A 12,370-nucleotide genomic window follows, 5' to 3' on the forward strand; every position below is an offset into this window, starting at 1 on the left:
GTTCTTCCAAAATGTAATTTTTTTCCAATTAAAAAAATTCAAAAAAAATTCATAGAGACAAATGTTATTAGGAGTTCTTGTTTAGTGGGCATAGAGTTTCAGTTTTGCAAGATAAAAAAAGTTCTGGAGACAGTGGTGGTGATGGTTGCACAACAGTGTGAACATACTTCCTGCCACTGAGCTGTACACTTCAAAATGGTAAATTTTATATGACGTCTATTTTACCACAATTTAAATTTTTTTTATTTTCTATTTTTAAAATTTTAATGATTGAAAAACCCTAATAGGGATTTCCCTGGCAGTTCAGTGGTTAAGTCTAGGAGCTTCCACAGGGATTCCAGTTGTCTTGCTCAACACTGGATCCTCACTGCCCAGAATAAATATGTATTGACTAGCTCCTGCAGGGGGCATGGGTTTGATCCCTGGTCGAGGAATTAAGATCCTGCATGCCGCGCTGCACGGCCAAAACAAAACAAAACAAAAACTCTAATTACTTTCCATTATTCTGAAGAGCCAGACCAAAATCTTTCAATTGTTCTGTAGGATCCAGCAGGTTTGACCCTGCCTATCTCTCCAGCTCCTCAGATACATCCGTCCATCTCTTTGCTGCAGCCACCCTGACTATCTTGTAAATTTTCAAAGACATCAGACTCCTACCACCTCAGGGCTTTGGTACGTGCTGATTCATCTGCCTGGAGCAGACAGATCCTCGCAAGTAACTCTTTTATCTTGTTGAGCTCTCTGGCCCAATGATCTTATCAGGCAGAACTACTGCATTAAAATCTGCGTTTTAATAAGATCCCCAGGTAATTTCCGTGCACACGAAAGTCTGAGAAGCCAGCTCCAGATGACTGATGAGCGCAAACACAGCAAACAGAGTAATCCTTGTATCTCCCAACACTTTTCTAGAGTTTTCCTTCTTAGCTTCTAGTTAAGTTCAGACTGAAAAACTCAAAGCACCAGAGAAGGATGGGAATAAATCCTAGTGTCTGCTGCCACCTTGTGGTGGGAAGTTCAAACCCAGCCAGAATTTGCTCTTCTCCGGGAAATAAACTAGCAAATGTTAAAGGGAGCGGTGGACTCAACTTTCTCAGCCACATGTGTTGAGAGATCACTACAAAATACGAGATATAATAAAATCGCCCTTGGAAGTGAACTGTGAGAAGGCCAAATAAAAACCTGACAGAGAGAGCATTCATCAGCTCTACTTGAAAAATCTAACAAAAGCTGGGATCATTGGAATTCCTATTGGTTCTGGTTCTGCCCTCTTAGGAATTCAAACATGCACACCTGAGTGTGATAATCAATTGGTGTGTGATTATTTTATTACCAACCCAAATGGCAGTGGTTAGACAATCAGGTCACCTGTTCTGCCTCTGCCTTGCCCAGAAGTTCACAACAGAAAAGGGAATTTCCCACCGCTCTGTCAAATGCATCGCTGGTGACCTCTGTGAAGTGGTAAACAGGGCCGGTCCAACAAATGATGTCTCTAACACCTTAAAGGGAATAAGGAAGCAATTCCAAAAATTTCCTACGTACTTTACCCCAAACAGCCCAGAAGTTAAAAGCGCCTCAGTCACTCACTGCATGATTTTGTTTTGAAGTTTGTGAGCTCAAGAGCTAAAGAAATCCAAAACAGCTACCACAGGTGCAGTTGATAGCAATGGACCATCCCCACCTGTATACACCAGAGCCCTTTAAGGTTGCTTACGGAAGAGTTGGCCGGTACCGAAGATTTCAGCAACCCAGAAAGAGAAATGGCTCATTCAAAAGGAAAGGGATTGAAAGGTAGGAAACTGGGACTCATCTTCTTCTCTCTTGAGTGAGATTCTTTGGATTTTGCATTGACCAGTATTCACCGTGATGATTAGAAAAGGTAGCATCTCTTTTTAAGCGTTGCATTCAGAAATGAAGGCTCTATGGATTAGAGGAGGAGACAGCATTTATACACTGGATCAGAGAACCTAGTGCCACAACGGAAGCTTCATTTTGTGATTAGAAAAGTCTTCATTGTAATGGGGAAAACCTTTCCTTTCTACCTGAATTTGAGTTTTAATGTTGCATATTATACTAAAATAAGCAGACAGTAAGTTAATATGTCAGTCTCACAATTTTAGACAGCAAATACTATTATTCTGAAAATTCAATAGTGCATTTTTCAAGAGGAGTCCATGAGCAATGCTCTTCCTGTTCCCTCTTCCAGCAGTTCTGGCTGCTGAAATACATGCTAATTGTATTTCACCCATGTGCACGCTCTTTAATGTAACCTAAAAACTGTCTTATACCTAATTTTTCTTGCCAATGGCAAAACCATGAAGACAAGCATGAAATACTCCAAAAATAATACATTTTAATTTGGAAAGTCAGTGAGATGAATTATTTTCCAATTTTGAGGGCAGGGTGTCTTCTTTCTTACCAGGTTCATGAGCAGTAGCTTAGATAGATAGAAATGAGGTGTTTTCATGAGACCTGAAGCCTCAGAGATCAGACTTCTGAACTTCCACAGGCAAAATGAAATTTTGCAGAGATTTCCACTTTCAATAAGAAACAGGGATTAAAAGGAGAGGCAATACAACCAAATAAATTCACAACCAACCAAGATACTTAAAAGCTTAGGAAAGAAAGGATTCTTTTCATAACAGCAATGGCAGCAGTTCTATCCTAGGCTCTGGAGCAAAATTACATTTGTTAATTATGTTGTAAATAGACCGGGAATAAGGGTGGAGGGATGGGAATGGGAGAGGCATTCTAGAGATTCAGAAACTCCTTAGGGCAGGGCTTTTTATTTGAGGGGTTGCATGGACGGCCTTGGGGGTTCCTGAACCTCCTGAATTGTATTTCCATGTGTATGTGTATTTACGGTAGTGAAACAGATGGCTTTATTAAAAGATTCTCAGAAGGGTCCATGGGAAATTAGTCTTGGCCCGTAAATGACCTTTGGGCAAATTAGAATATGGCACCCCTTCCTCAGGACACTTGACTGCCCTCTGCTGGAAAGTTATTGTATTATATGCTCAACTATAATGAATGTGAATAATACCACCTTGTGAGTGTGTGTGTGTGTGTGTATGTACAACTAACATAACTCTACGTCCTTGGTCCCACAAAGGAGGCTGCTAGCCTATGAGGGCTCCCTTCTTTTGACCTCTTAGCTTGCACTCCCTTCTTGCCTTTTAAATTTTTTCCACACAAATCTGTTCCACATGGTAATAAAAGCTATCATTTATTGAATGTATTATCAGGTTCCAAGCACATAAATTGTTTTCTTTTATTTGTACATTCTTGAGAACAACATACCTATTTTCAAATGAGAAAACTGAAGCTTATAGATGTTAAATAACATGACCAAGATCACACAGTTAGGAAGTATGGTGCTGGTTTGAACCAAACCATTTAACTCCAGTTCTTGGGCTGAACTATTTAGTGGGCTGAACTACTTCTCCTGCATAATGACAGAGAAGCTGAATGATTTAGGTTCAATTGAGAATAGTGTTTTTCTGGAGCTTGGTATTTTGCTACTGGTGGGACTTGACATAGTTTAAGTAGTATATGAAAAATGTTTTTAATAGTTACGAATTTATTTATATCCTCATTAGAAATATGTATTACATGTATTATAAATATAATGTAACATAATATAATATAAAACCTGGGATTTCACCCAGAGAAATGAAGATTTATGCTCACACAAAAACTTGTACACACATGTTTATAGTAGCTTTATTCATAACGGCCCCAAATTGGAAACTACCCAAATGTCTTCCAATGAGTGAATGGTTAGACAAAGTTTGGTACGTCCACATCATGGAATGTTACTCAGCAATAAAGAGGAATAGAATATTGATAAACACAACAACCTGGATGAATCTCTGGAGAATTATGCTGAATAAAAAAAGTAAACCCCAAAAGATTTTACAGTTGACTCTTGAACAAAGCAGGGGTTAGGGATGCCAGTCATCTGCACAGTCAAAAATCCATGTATAACCTAGAGTCAGCCCTTCATATCTGCAGTTGCTTGGTGTCTAAGGTTCCACATCCACAGACTCAACTGACCTTGGATCATGTAGTACTTACGATTGAAAAAAATTTGCATCTAAGTAGAACTGCACAGTTCAGACCCATGTTGTTCCAGGGTCAACCATATGCTGTATGATTCCATTAATAGTACCTTCTTGAAAGGACATAGATTATACACATGGAGGCCAGCTTAGTGATTGCCAGGGTTTAAGGAAAAGGTAGGGGTGAGTGGGAAGTGGGTGTGGCTATAAAACAAAGGATCCTGGTGGTGATAGAAATGTTCGGTATCTTGACAGTATCAGTGTCAATATCCTGGTTGTGCCAATGTATTTTAGTTTTGCAGGAGTTTGCCATTGGGGGAAACTGGATAAAGAGTACACAGAGAATCTCCCTGTATTATTTATTACAAATGCATGTGAAACTACAATTATCTCGAAATAAAAAGGTTAATTTTTTTAAATGCCTGGGATTTTATGGATATTGTTGCTTTGGAGGAAACTAACAAAAAACAGTTAATGGACGAAGAATATTAGGTAAATCCAGGGTATCATGGAATGGGTGATATTTACCTAGCACAGAGGATAACAACACAGACTTTGGGGTCAGATTGTCTGGGCGTAAGTTATTTAATCTTATTTAATCTTTCCAACGTTTAATTTCCTCATTTGTGAAATGAAGAGGACAGTAGGAGGATTAAATTGTGTAATACATATGAAAGAACTTAGATGAGTGTTTAACACATAAAAGTCTATTAAGAAGTGTTACCTATTTACTAAAATATGCAAAAATTACTAAAATATGCAAAAATCACTAAAATATGCAAAAATGATGAAGATGCTATATGACTTTGGAATTTTGGAAATAATGCATTTAGAATTATTCTCTCTAAATGAGTATTCTATGTAAATGCAGTGTTTATGGGACCTTGGAGACTATATTCTTTATTGACTACCCTATCAGACTCTTTCATCTCTCATCACTGTAGCCTGGGAAGCACTAAATCCAGCAAAAACTATCTCAAACCATTACTGAAATAAGATCTCCAATTTGCCAATATGAGGTAATATAATTTAACAAACCAAGATTAAAATCTGCATTCTATGCTTGGTCAATTAAGTTAATCTGTCTATGTCTCAGTTTACTCATTAGTAAAATGAAGATAATAATATAACCTACCTGCTATGAGGATTAAATGAGATCGTGTCCAGAATGCAATTCTAGAGTTTGGCAACAAAACGCCCAGTAGTTGCTTTGGCTTTATTCTTCTGTGATTTGGGTCTTCAAATTTATTTTTTGCAACTGTATAATTTTTTCACATTTGCAGTGGATTTTAATGATTTAAATGATACCTTTTTTTTAACTTTTCAATTTCCTTGATGCAAATTATTTTTCTTTTGTTCAGATGGCATAGAGCTGTGTCTACCAACTTAGTAAAACAAAATGTGTTGGTCCCCAAAGAGGAATCATCCAATGAGAGTGACATGGAATTTCATGAAAGCCAGCAAAATCAGAAAAGAGATTTGGTCAAGAAAGTGAAGACTTTTGGGGGGAGGATGCTGTCACACAAGTACAGAAGCAAGGCCAGCAAGTGTCAGCAGAGAGGGCTCCCTAACCCTAAGGAAACCCTCCTTTCAAATACGCAGAGCCTTCTTCCTAGAATTGTCAAGGAGCTTCCATCGCCCAAGTTGTTTACCAAACCAAGAATGAGAAAGTTCTCACAGAATGGTAATCAAAGGCAACATATGGTTAAGCGTCAAGGCCAAGAGGAAAAATGAAATTAGGATGGCTTTTCTTGCTACCCCAAGCATGGCATCTCCTGGGAGCTGGTCTGAAATGCAGAAGCTCAGGCCCCCCACCCAGGTCTACTGAGTCAGAATCCGCATTTTAGAAAGACCCCCAGGTGACTGATATGTACATGCATTTTGAAAAGCTCTGAATTAGATCACCTTTGAGGTCCCTCCCAGTCCAATTAATCCGTCGTTCTCATCAGTCTAAAGCTACTTTTCATTCAAATACAGATGCATACATAGGCATATGTATGTGTATATACATATACACATACACATATATTAGAAAATCAAACCAAAGTGGGATTTTGTTTTGTTTCTGGAGAAAGGAGTGAGGCAGACTTTCAAATGGCTACTTCTAACAGAAGAGGGTGTGGTGAGAATTCTGTTTTTAAAATCTATGATTGGTAAGTCAGAAAGGAAGTTTTATTTTGTTGTATCTGCTTCCCATGTACCTTGTGAAGAATCAGCATTTGAACGGTTAACTTTGTCTTTTTTGCAACGTGGTGATGCTGTTTTGGGGGGGCCCTAATGAGTGATGACTAATGATACTACTACTATTTGCATTCTCCTCTGTAGCTTTTTAAAATTAATAGACCTTATTTTTTAGAGCAGTTTTAGGTTTACTGGAAAATTGGGCAGAAAATACAGAAAGTTAGTTCCCATATACCTCTCTCTCCTTACCCTACCCCCATAGTTTCCTCTGTTATTAACATCTTGCCTTAGCATGGTACATTTGTTACAGTTGATGAGCCAATATTAATATATTATTATTAAGTAGAGTCCATAGTTTACATTAGGGTTCACTCTTTGCCCTGCACACTTCTATGGCTTTGAAAAACCTACCATGTAATGTGTCTCTCATTATAATATCATACAGAAGAGCTTCACTGCCATGAATATCCATACCCTTTATAGCACAGCATCCAGAAACATATAAAGTCCTTATGTATATGTAGGAAATTCAAACATACCTTCAAATTTCACATGGTTATAAGGCTGCAAGCCTAGTGGATACTTTTTCCAGAAAAAAAAAAAAACCCAAAAAACAAAAATGATGGCTTCCAGCTGACTGATTGCCCTTTCAAACAAACTCTCTCTTCCGGAAAAAGCAGTCACCATTACAAGGATCCAAGCATCTAGCAATTACCTGGTATGGATTGACCTGCCTATTTCTGTTAAAAATAGCAAAGAGGACATGCTTATATACTGATGGGGCTGGAGTTGGAGAGTCCAGCAGAAAACAGAGGACCAAAATCTTCCCCTCATCCCATGCATTCGCTTATTTTCATCTTAGTTGGAATAACAAATCTCTGCACTAAGATCTTCCCAAGAAACTTGCCCATCCTTTAGGCTTCCACTCAAACATTCTGACCCTCAGCTGTGACCAAAAGACAGTTGCTCATCCCTGTTGACCCTCATTACACTTTTTAAACAAAACTTTAGTAAGTAATTATTATATGCCAGCCACACTATTAGGGATAGAGTAGCAGATAGAACACACATGGTCCCTACCCTCCTGGAGTTACAGCACAGAGGGACATTCCAGCATTATGCAGATAATTACCTCTGATGCAAAGTAGCAGCAGAAGGCACTATGGGTAGACATCACGGATGCTAATTTAGGGGAGGGGGCTCAGGAAAGGCCTCTCTGTGGAAGGATCAACTCAGATGAGATCTGAGGGACAACTACAGTTAGATAAGGAAAGAGTGGTGAGAACAGTTTCCCAGGAAGAGGGGAGAACACTTTCAGGTTCCAACATCAAGAGAGCACTGGGTGTAATTAAGAAATTAAAGTAATCCAGCCAGGGAGAGGCTGGTGAATAAGGTGGTAAGGGTGTCTGTAAGCCATGTTAAGAAATTTTAACTTTTCCTAAGGGTGATAAGAAACCATCAAATATTTTCGAGCTGGTGATTTATATAATCTGATTGGCATTTTTTAAAGGTAGCTGAGGCTGCAGGGTAGAGACTGGATCGAAGGAGAGCAAGAAGAGATACAGAAGGAACAATAAACAGGCTCTTACATTCGTTCAGGCAAGGGATGGTAATATCTTGGACGAGTCGTGGCAGTGGGGATGGTGAGATCAAGGGAGAAATATTCATAGGTAGAAGTTGCAAGATTTGGGGGTGAGCTGGACAGTGGCAGGGGAGAAGGAAGGGTCCCTGGGTTGAGCATCTGCTTTGAAGGTGGAGCCACCAGTCACTGAGATGAGGAACCCCGGCTGCTAGATATGGTTATCAATGGACCTAAAGCAGCTGAGTTGATTTTAGGTGCTGCGCACAGCTTGAAGACACTGAAACGGAACAAGCTGCAAACCCCTTTTTCCAAATGACCCTGTCGATCCCTTTGACTACAGCAAGGAAAAAGCCTCATTTCCTGCCCTTTTCTGTTTTAGTAAAAAAGAGAGTAACCTCAAGTTTAGTGCCTTCTCCAGGCAATAACATGGTTTTGGTTTTACCATACGAGTCTCAGTGCCTATATTTATGATATTGGTTTTTGATTTATGATAGCGTTTTAAGTTTTCTTTATAAGTACATTTATTGTGTTAAGAATTGAATTGATAGAGAAAAATATTAAGGGCTCTAGGGTTCACGGGGTTCCTGGAATGTGGGAAAAACTATTAAGACGGTATGTGAATGGCTGAGCTTTGTGCCACTTTGCTGCAGAGTAGATTTAAACTTGGCTTTTGTCAACAGCAAATACTCAAGGGATTGTCTTACACATTAGAGGGTTACTTTTCCGAATTCCACAAGAGTTACAGGGAAAGGCAACAGAGGTCAAAACTGAAGTCTCAAAGACAGGTAACCACCTTGTTAAGATGGGTCGGTGACCACTGAGGTCATGACCACAAGAAAAGGCAAATGTTCAGGAGAAAGTGTAAGCTTCAGCAAAACAAATCCATTTTAAATTTTTAACCCCAAAGAAAAAAGCCACTGAGACAGCGTGTGATGCTGGCTTTTCAGGAGACTTTCAAATAGGGAGCATGTGTCTATTACTGTGATCCTTCAAGATTGTCTGTTTTTTTCTTCCCCTTCCCTCCAAGCAACTATACAACTTGATGTTGTAGAAGCAGAGACAGAGGAGATAACCCAAGGAAATGCACTCCTCCGAGCCAGGAGAACCACCAAGCGGTTATCTGTGACATCCCTTCCCTCAGGACTGCAGAAGGTAAAATGCTAAAACAAACTCGCCTCTAAAGACTTATCAGTAAGTCAGTGTTTAGGGATGTTGTAAAAACCAAGTTCTCTGCCACTGCAAGTCCCTCATAATAAAGCATTTAAAGCTGCTACTTGTGTGTCTCCACTCCCAGAATTTAGGGCACAGAATGTAGACTTTCCAGTTCTGATTCCTCTAGTTCTGAGCTCAAACTGTCCAGCTTCTGCTACAATCTGGGCAACAGTGGAGTTTACAGCTTTATATTGACTTTGTCAGCTGTTCAGATATCAAGACTTATTAGTATATTAGCACCTGGCCTATCATGCATACATGTGGAGAGGAATTCTCTAGATCAACCCAATAGAATTTCTGCGAGGATGCAGGTGTACATTTGTCCAAAATAGTAGCCATTAGCACGTGTGGCCTTTTCAGACTTTGGAATGTGGCCAGTGCAACTGAGGAGCTGAATTTTAAAGTTTATTTCATTGTAATTGAAACTAGAATACAAATAGCCATATGTACAGTACAGACAGTACAGCACTAGGTGATCCAGGACTCTCCAACCCAAAGCTTGTACTTACCTGTACTTATCAAGCTTTAGCCTAAATTGCCCAGACTATCTTTTTAATAGAACCCTGAAATACTATCATTACTTTAGATATAATAAGCATTGACTTAAAGCTGACTGTGTTCCAGGCCCTGTTCTCAGTGCTTTAAAAATACCAACTCAGTTAATCCTTAACGACAGCCCTATAAGGTAGAGAGCAATAGGTTACTACCATAAGTAGGATATTATTTTAGGGGTGGCAACGAGAGGTTAAGTAATTGGCCCAGATAATTGGAAGAGCCAGGCTTCAAACAGCAGAAGACCTGGCTCTGGAGTGCTTAGTCCTAATTACTATGCTAGGTACTAATTGTACTGTCCAATATGGTAGCCAATAGCCACGTGTGACTATTTACATTAATTAAAATTAAAGTCCATTCCCTTCGCTGCAGTAGCTACCTTTCAAGTGCTCAGTAAACATATATGGCCAGTGTCTGTTGTACTGGACAGCACAGATAAGAACATTTCCATTTTTGTGGGAAGTTCTGTCGAACAGTGCTGCTCTAGAGCGTCACTGCCAGAGTGCACCAATATTAGTTTTGAATTGTACCTCTTTTGTGCTAAGTTTGCACTTATCGTACTCCTGTTATGTGCTCGGCAGTTTGGGGAGGCTATAAAGGTGATCCAAGGTCATGGTCCTGTTTGTGTGGAACTTATAGTTTGATAGAGGAGATGGACATTAAACTATGGTACTGTTAGCTCTCAGAATGTTCTCAAAAGTATATTTGAATTAATAGCCCACATTTCAAAATTAGAAAAATTCAAACAGAAATCTGGATTTTCAACTTCCTTTTGGAAAACAGGAGGAGTTGGCAACACTGGGCCCACAATTCCTGGGGCAACTGCAGCAGGCGCAGAGGCCTGCCCCCTTTGCAGGAGGGCGTGTTCTCTCCAGTTCACACCAGCCCCAAGTGAGCCTGTTTTGCAAACCCTGCCTGACCCTTCAAGGCATTTGACTTTTTAATAGTGGTATTCAACAAACACAGAAATAACTTAAGTAATTACCAAGTGCTTAATAGAAAAAAAAAAGCCCCCCAAACACTTGGTTTTACGAGAGAGGAAAAAGAGGGGTCGTACTCTGGACGGACTGGGGAAGATTCTGCCAGTGATACTTGAGCCTGGGCGAGCTGGCAGGGCAGAGCGGAGGTTCCGCAGACTCATTTGTAAACTCAGGCAAAGGGCAAGACCCAGATGTGGTCCCATATCCTACTTTGTGTAGCCCTCACAATAGTCCTGATGCTAATTACTAAGCAGAAGGGGAAGGAAGAGTGAACCCAATAAGACTAAAAAGGGCATATTAGCCAGGAGCCATGACCTAGGAATGATTTCCAATAGCACAGGTACTTGTAACCAGCAAGCCAGGGACCAGGGGAAGAGTATCAGGCATGCAGCGAAAAGAACCCAGAGCTTTCTTTTTATGTTTGGAGACATGCCTGTCATGAAAATAAGGAAACCTGCAGAAACGAGACCAAATTAACAACTGGATCCAGTGATAATGAGCTTTCTGGGGCACTGGTCTACAACAGCCCCACACTCTGTGCTCAGCGGCTGCAGAAGCAATTTCTTCTTCTTCCCCTTACAAATGACCTGCTTTTTTCCTGACACTGTATTTTCTCTTAGAACCAGACAATCTCATTTCTCTGCACCCTATAGATCTCTTCAAAGCGAGCTCTGGGCACAAAGGAGATACCTGGGGGGTGGAGAATAATATGAATACGACCTCCAACTCGACGTTGTTATGTGGCGAATGTCCAGTTTATAAGAGAATGTCCCAAAGGTGAGAATGTTCATTTAAGCACCGTCACAGATATCATGTTAGCACTTCTTAATCTGATGTATTTTTGCATTTTTATGATAGTTCCGTATTCCTCAAAAAAGAAACCACGCTTTCCAGCATTCAAAAAAAAGAAACATAGCACGGAAAACATCCTCCAAAAATCAGATTTGACAGTAGGAAAGCTTCAAATGCAGGTAGTGGACAAAGGCTTTTACTTTGGTGTTTCAAAAGCATCAGAGGGCCAGGCTTAACTGAATGCACAGCCCTGCTTGACAGCGCGGATGTGGGATGAAACTAATGATTAGCATGAAGGAACGTTAGTGGGGGGCATTCAAGAGTGGCTACAGGATTGCTGAGGGCACCGAGGATGGTGCTGTGTGCCTAATAAATATTAAGTGAATTCAGTTAAAATGAAGGCACACACATGGGCTTCTTTTGAGAAGAAATGAGATCCTCTTTACCACTGGGTGGTAAATGCATGTTTTCAAGCTCTGTTTGCTATGACTTGAATTAGATTAATACTTTGGGACTTGTAAACGTCCAACAATTCCTGAACTTATCTCTCAGGAAAAACAGGCCACCTTTGGGTGTGGACAAGGCTTTCTAACACATGGTTTCATTTCTCTGTATCTGGCTGTCATAGGTGGATGACCTCATAGAAGCAGTGACAGATACATCCATGAAGCTATTGGCCCAAAGACACGCTGAGCTTCAACAGTGTGAGTTTCTAGGGGATGAAATCCTTCAGTCTTCCAAGCAGTTCCAGAGGATATCCAAGAGAACCATGAGGAAGTATAAAGTGAAAAACGTGTGTTTCCCATGTACCTGGTGCTGCTTCTGATTTTGTTTCTGACAGCGCAAAAGTTATGTTCATAGGGGTTCTTATCTTTTGGTACATAATCCTGAATAAGTTTCTCTTAATCAGTGGTGGCAGCGGGGGGGGGGGGGTTAAGGGGGGTGGGGTGGGTGGTAAAAATATTCTGCCCAGCAGTCCTTAAAAAAGATCCTTTGGGAAAAATTCATTTTTA

At 40.2% G+C, this 12,370-nt stretch overlaps 1 protein-coding gene across 1 annotated transcript; it reads left to right on the forward strand.

Annotated features, from left to right (window-relative positions):
• Positions 1-1,663: 1,663 nt before the first annotated feature.
• On the forward strand, positions 1,664-12,183 carry LOC309828286 (uncharacterized protein C3orf49; the record flags this gene model as incomplete). Its single annotated transcript, XM_082663534.1, has 6 exons — positions 1,664-1,788; positions 5,420-5,742; positions 8,849-8,973; positions 11,321-11,342; positions 11,424-11,536; positions 11,986-12,183. The coding sequence occupies 6 exons, from the start codon at positions 1,664-1,666 to the stop codon at positions 12,181-12,183; spliced, it is 906 nt and encodes a 301-aa protein (XP_082519660.1).
• Between the last annotated feature and the right edge of the window lie 187 nt (positions 12,184-12,370).

This window comes from Grampus griseus (assembly GCF_964374135.1).
Source record: "Grampus griseus genome assembly, chromosome: 10".
Taxonomy (NCBI): domain Eukaryota; kingdom Metazoa; phylum Chordata; class Mammalia; order Artiodactyla; family Delphinidae; genus Grampus; species Grampus griseus.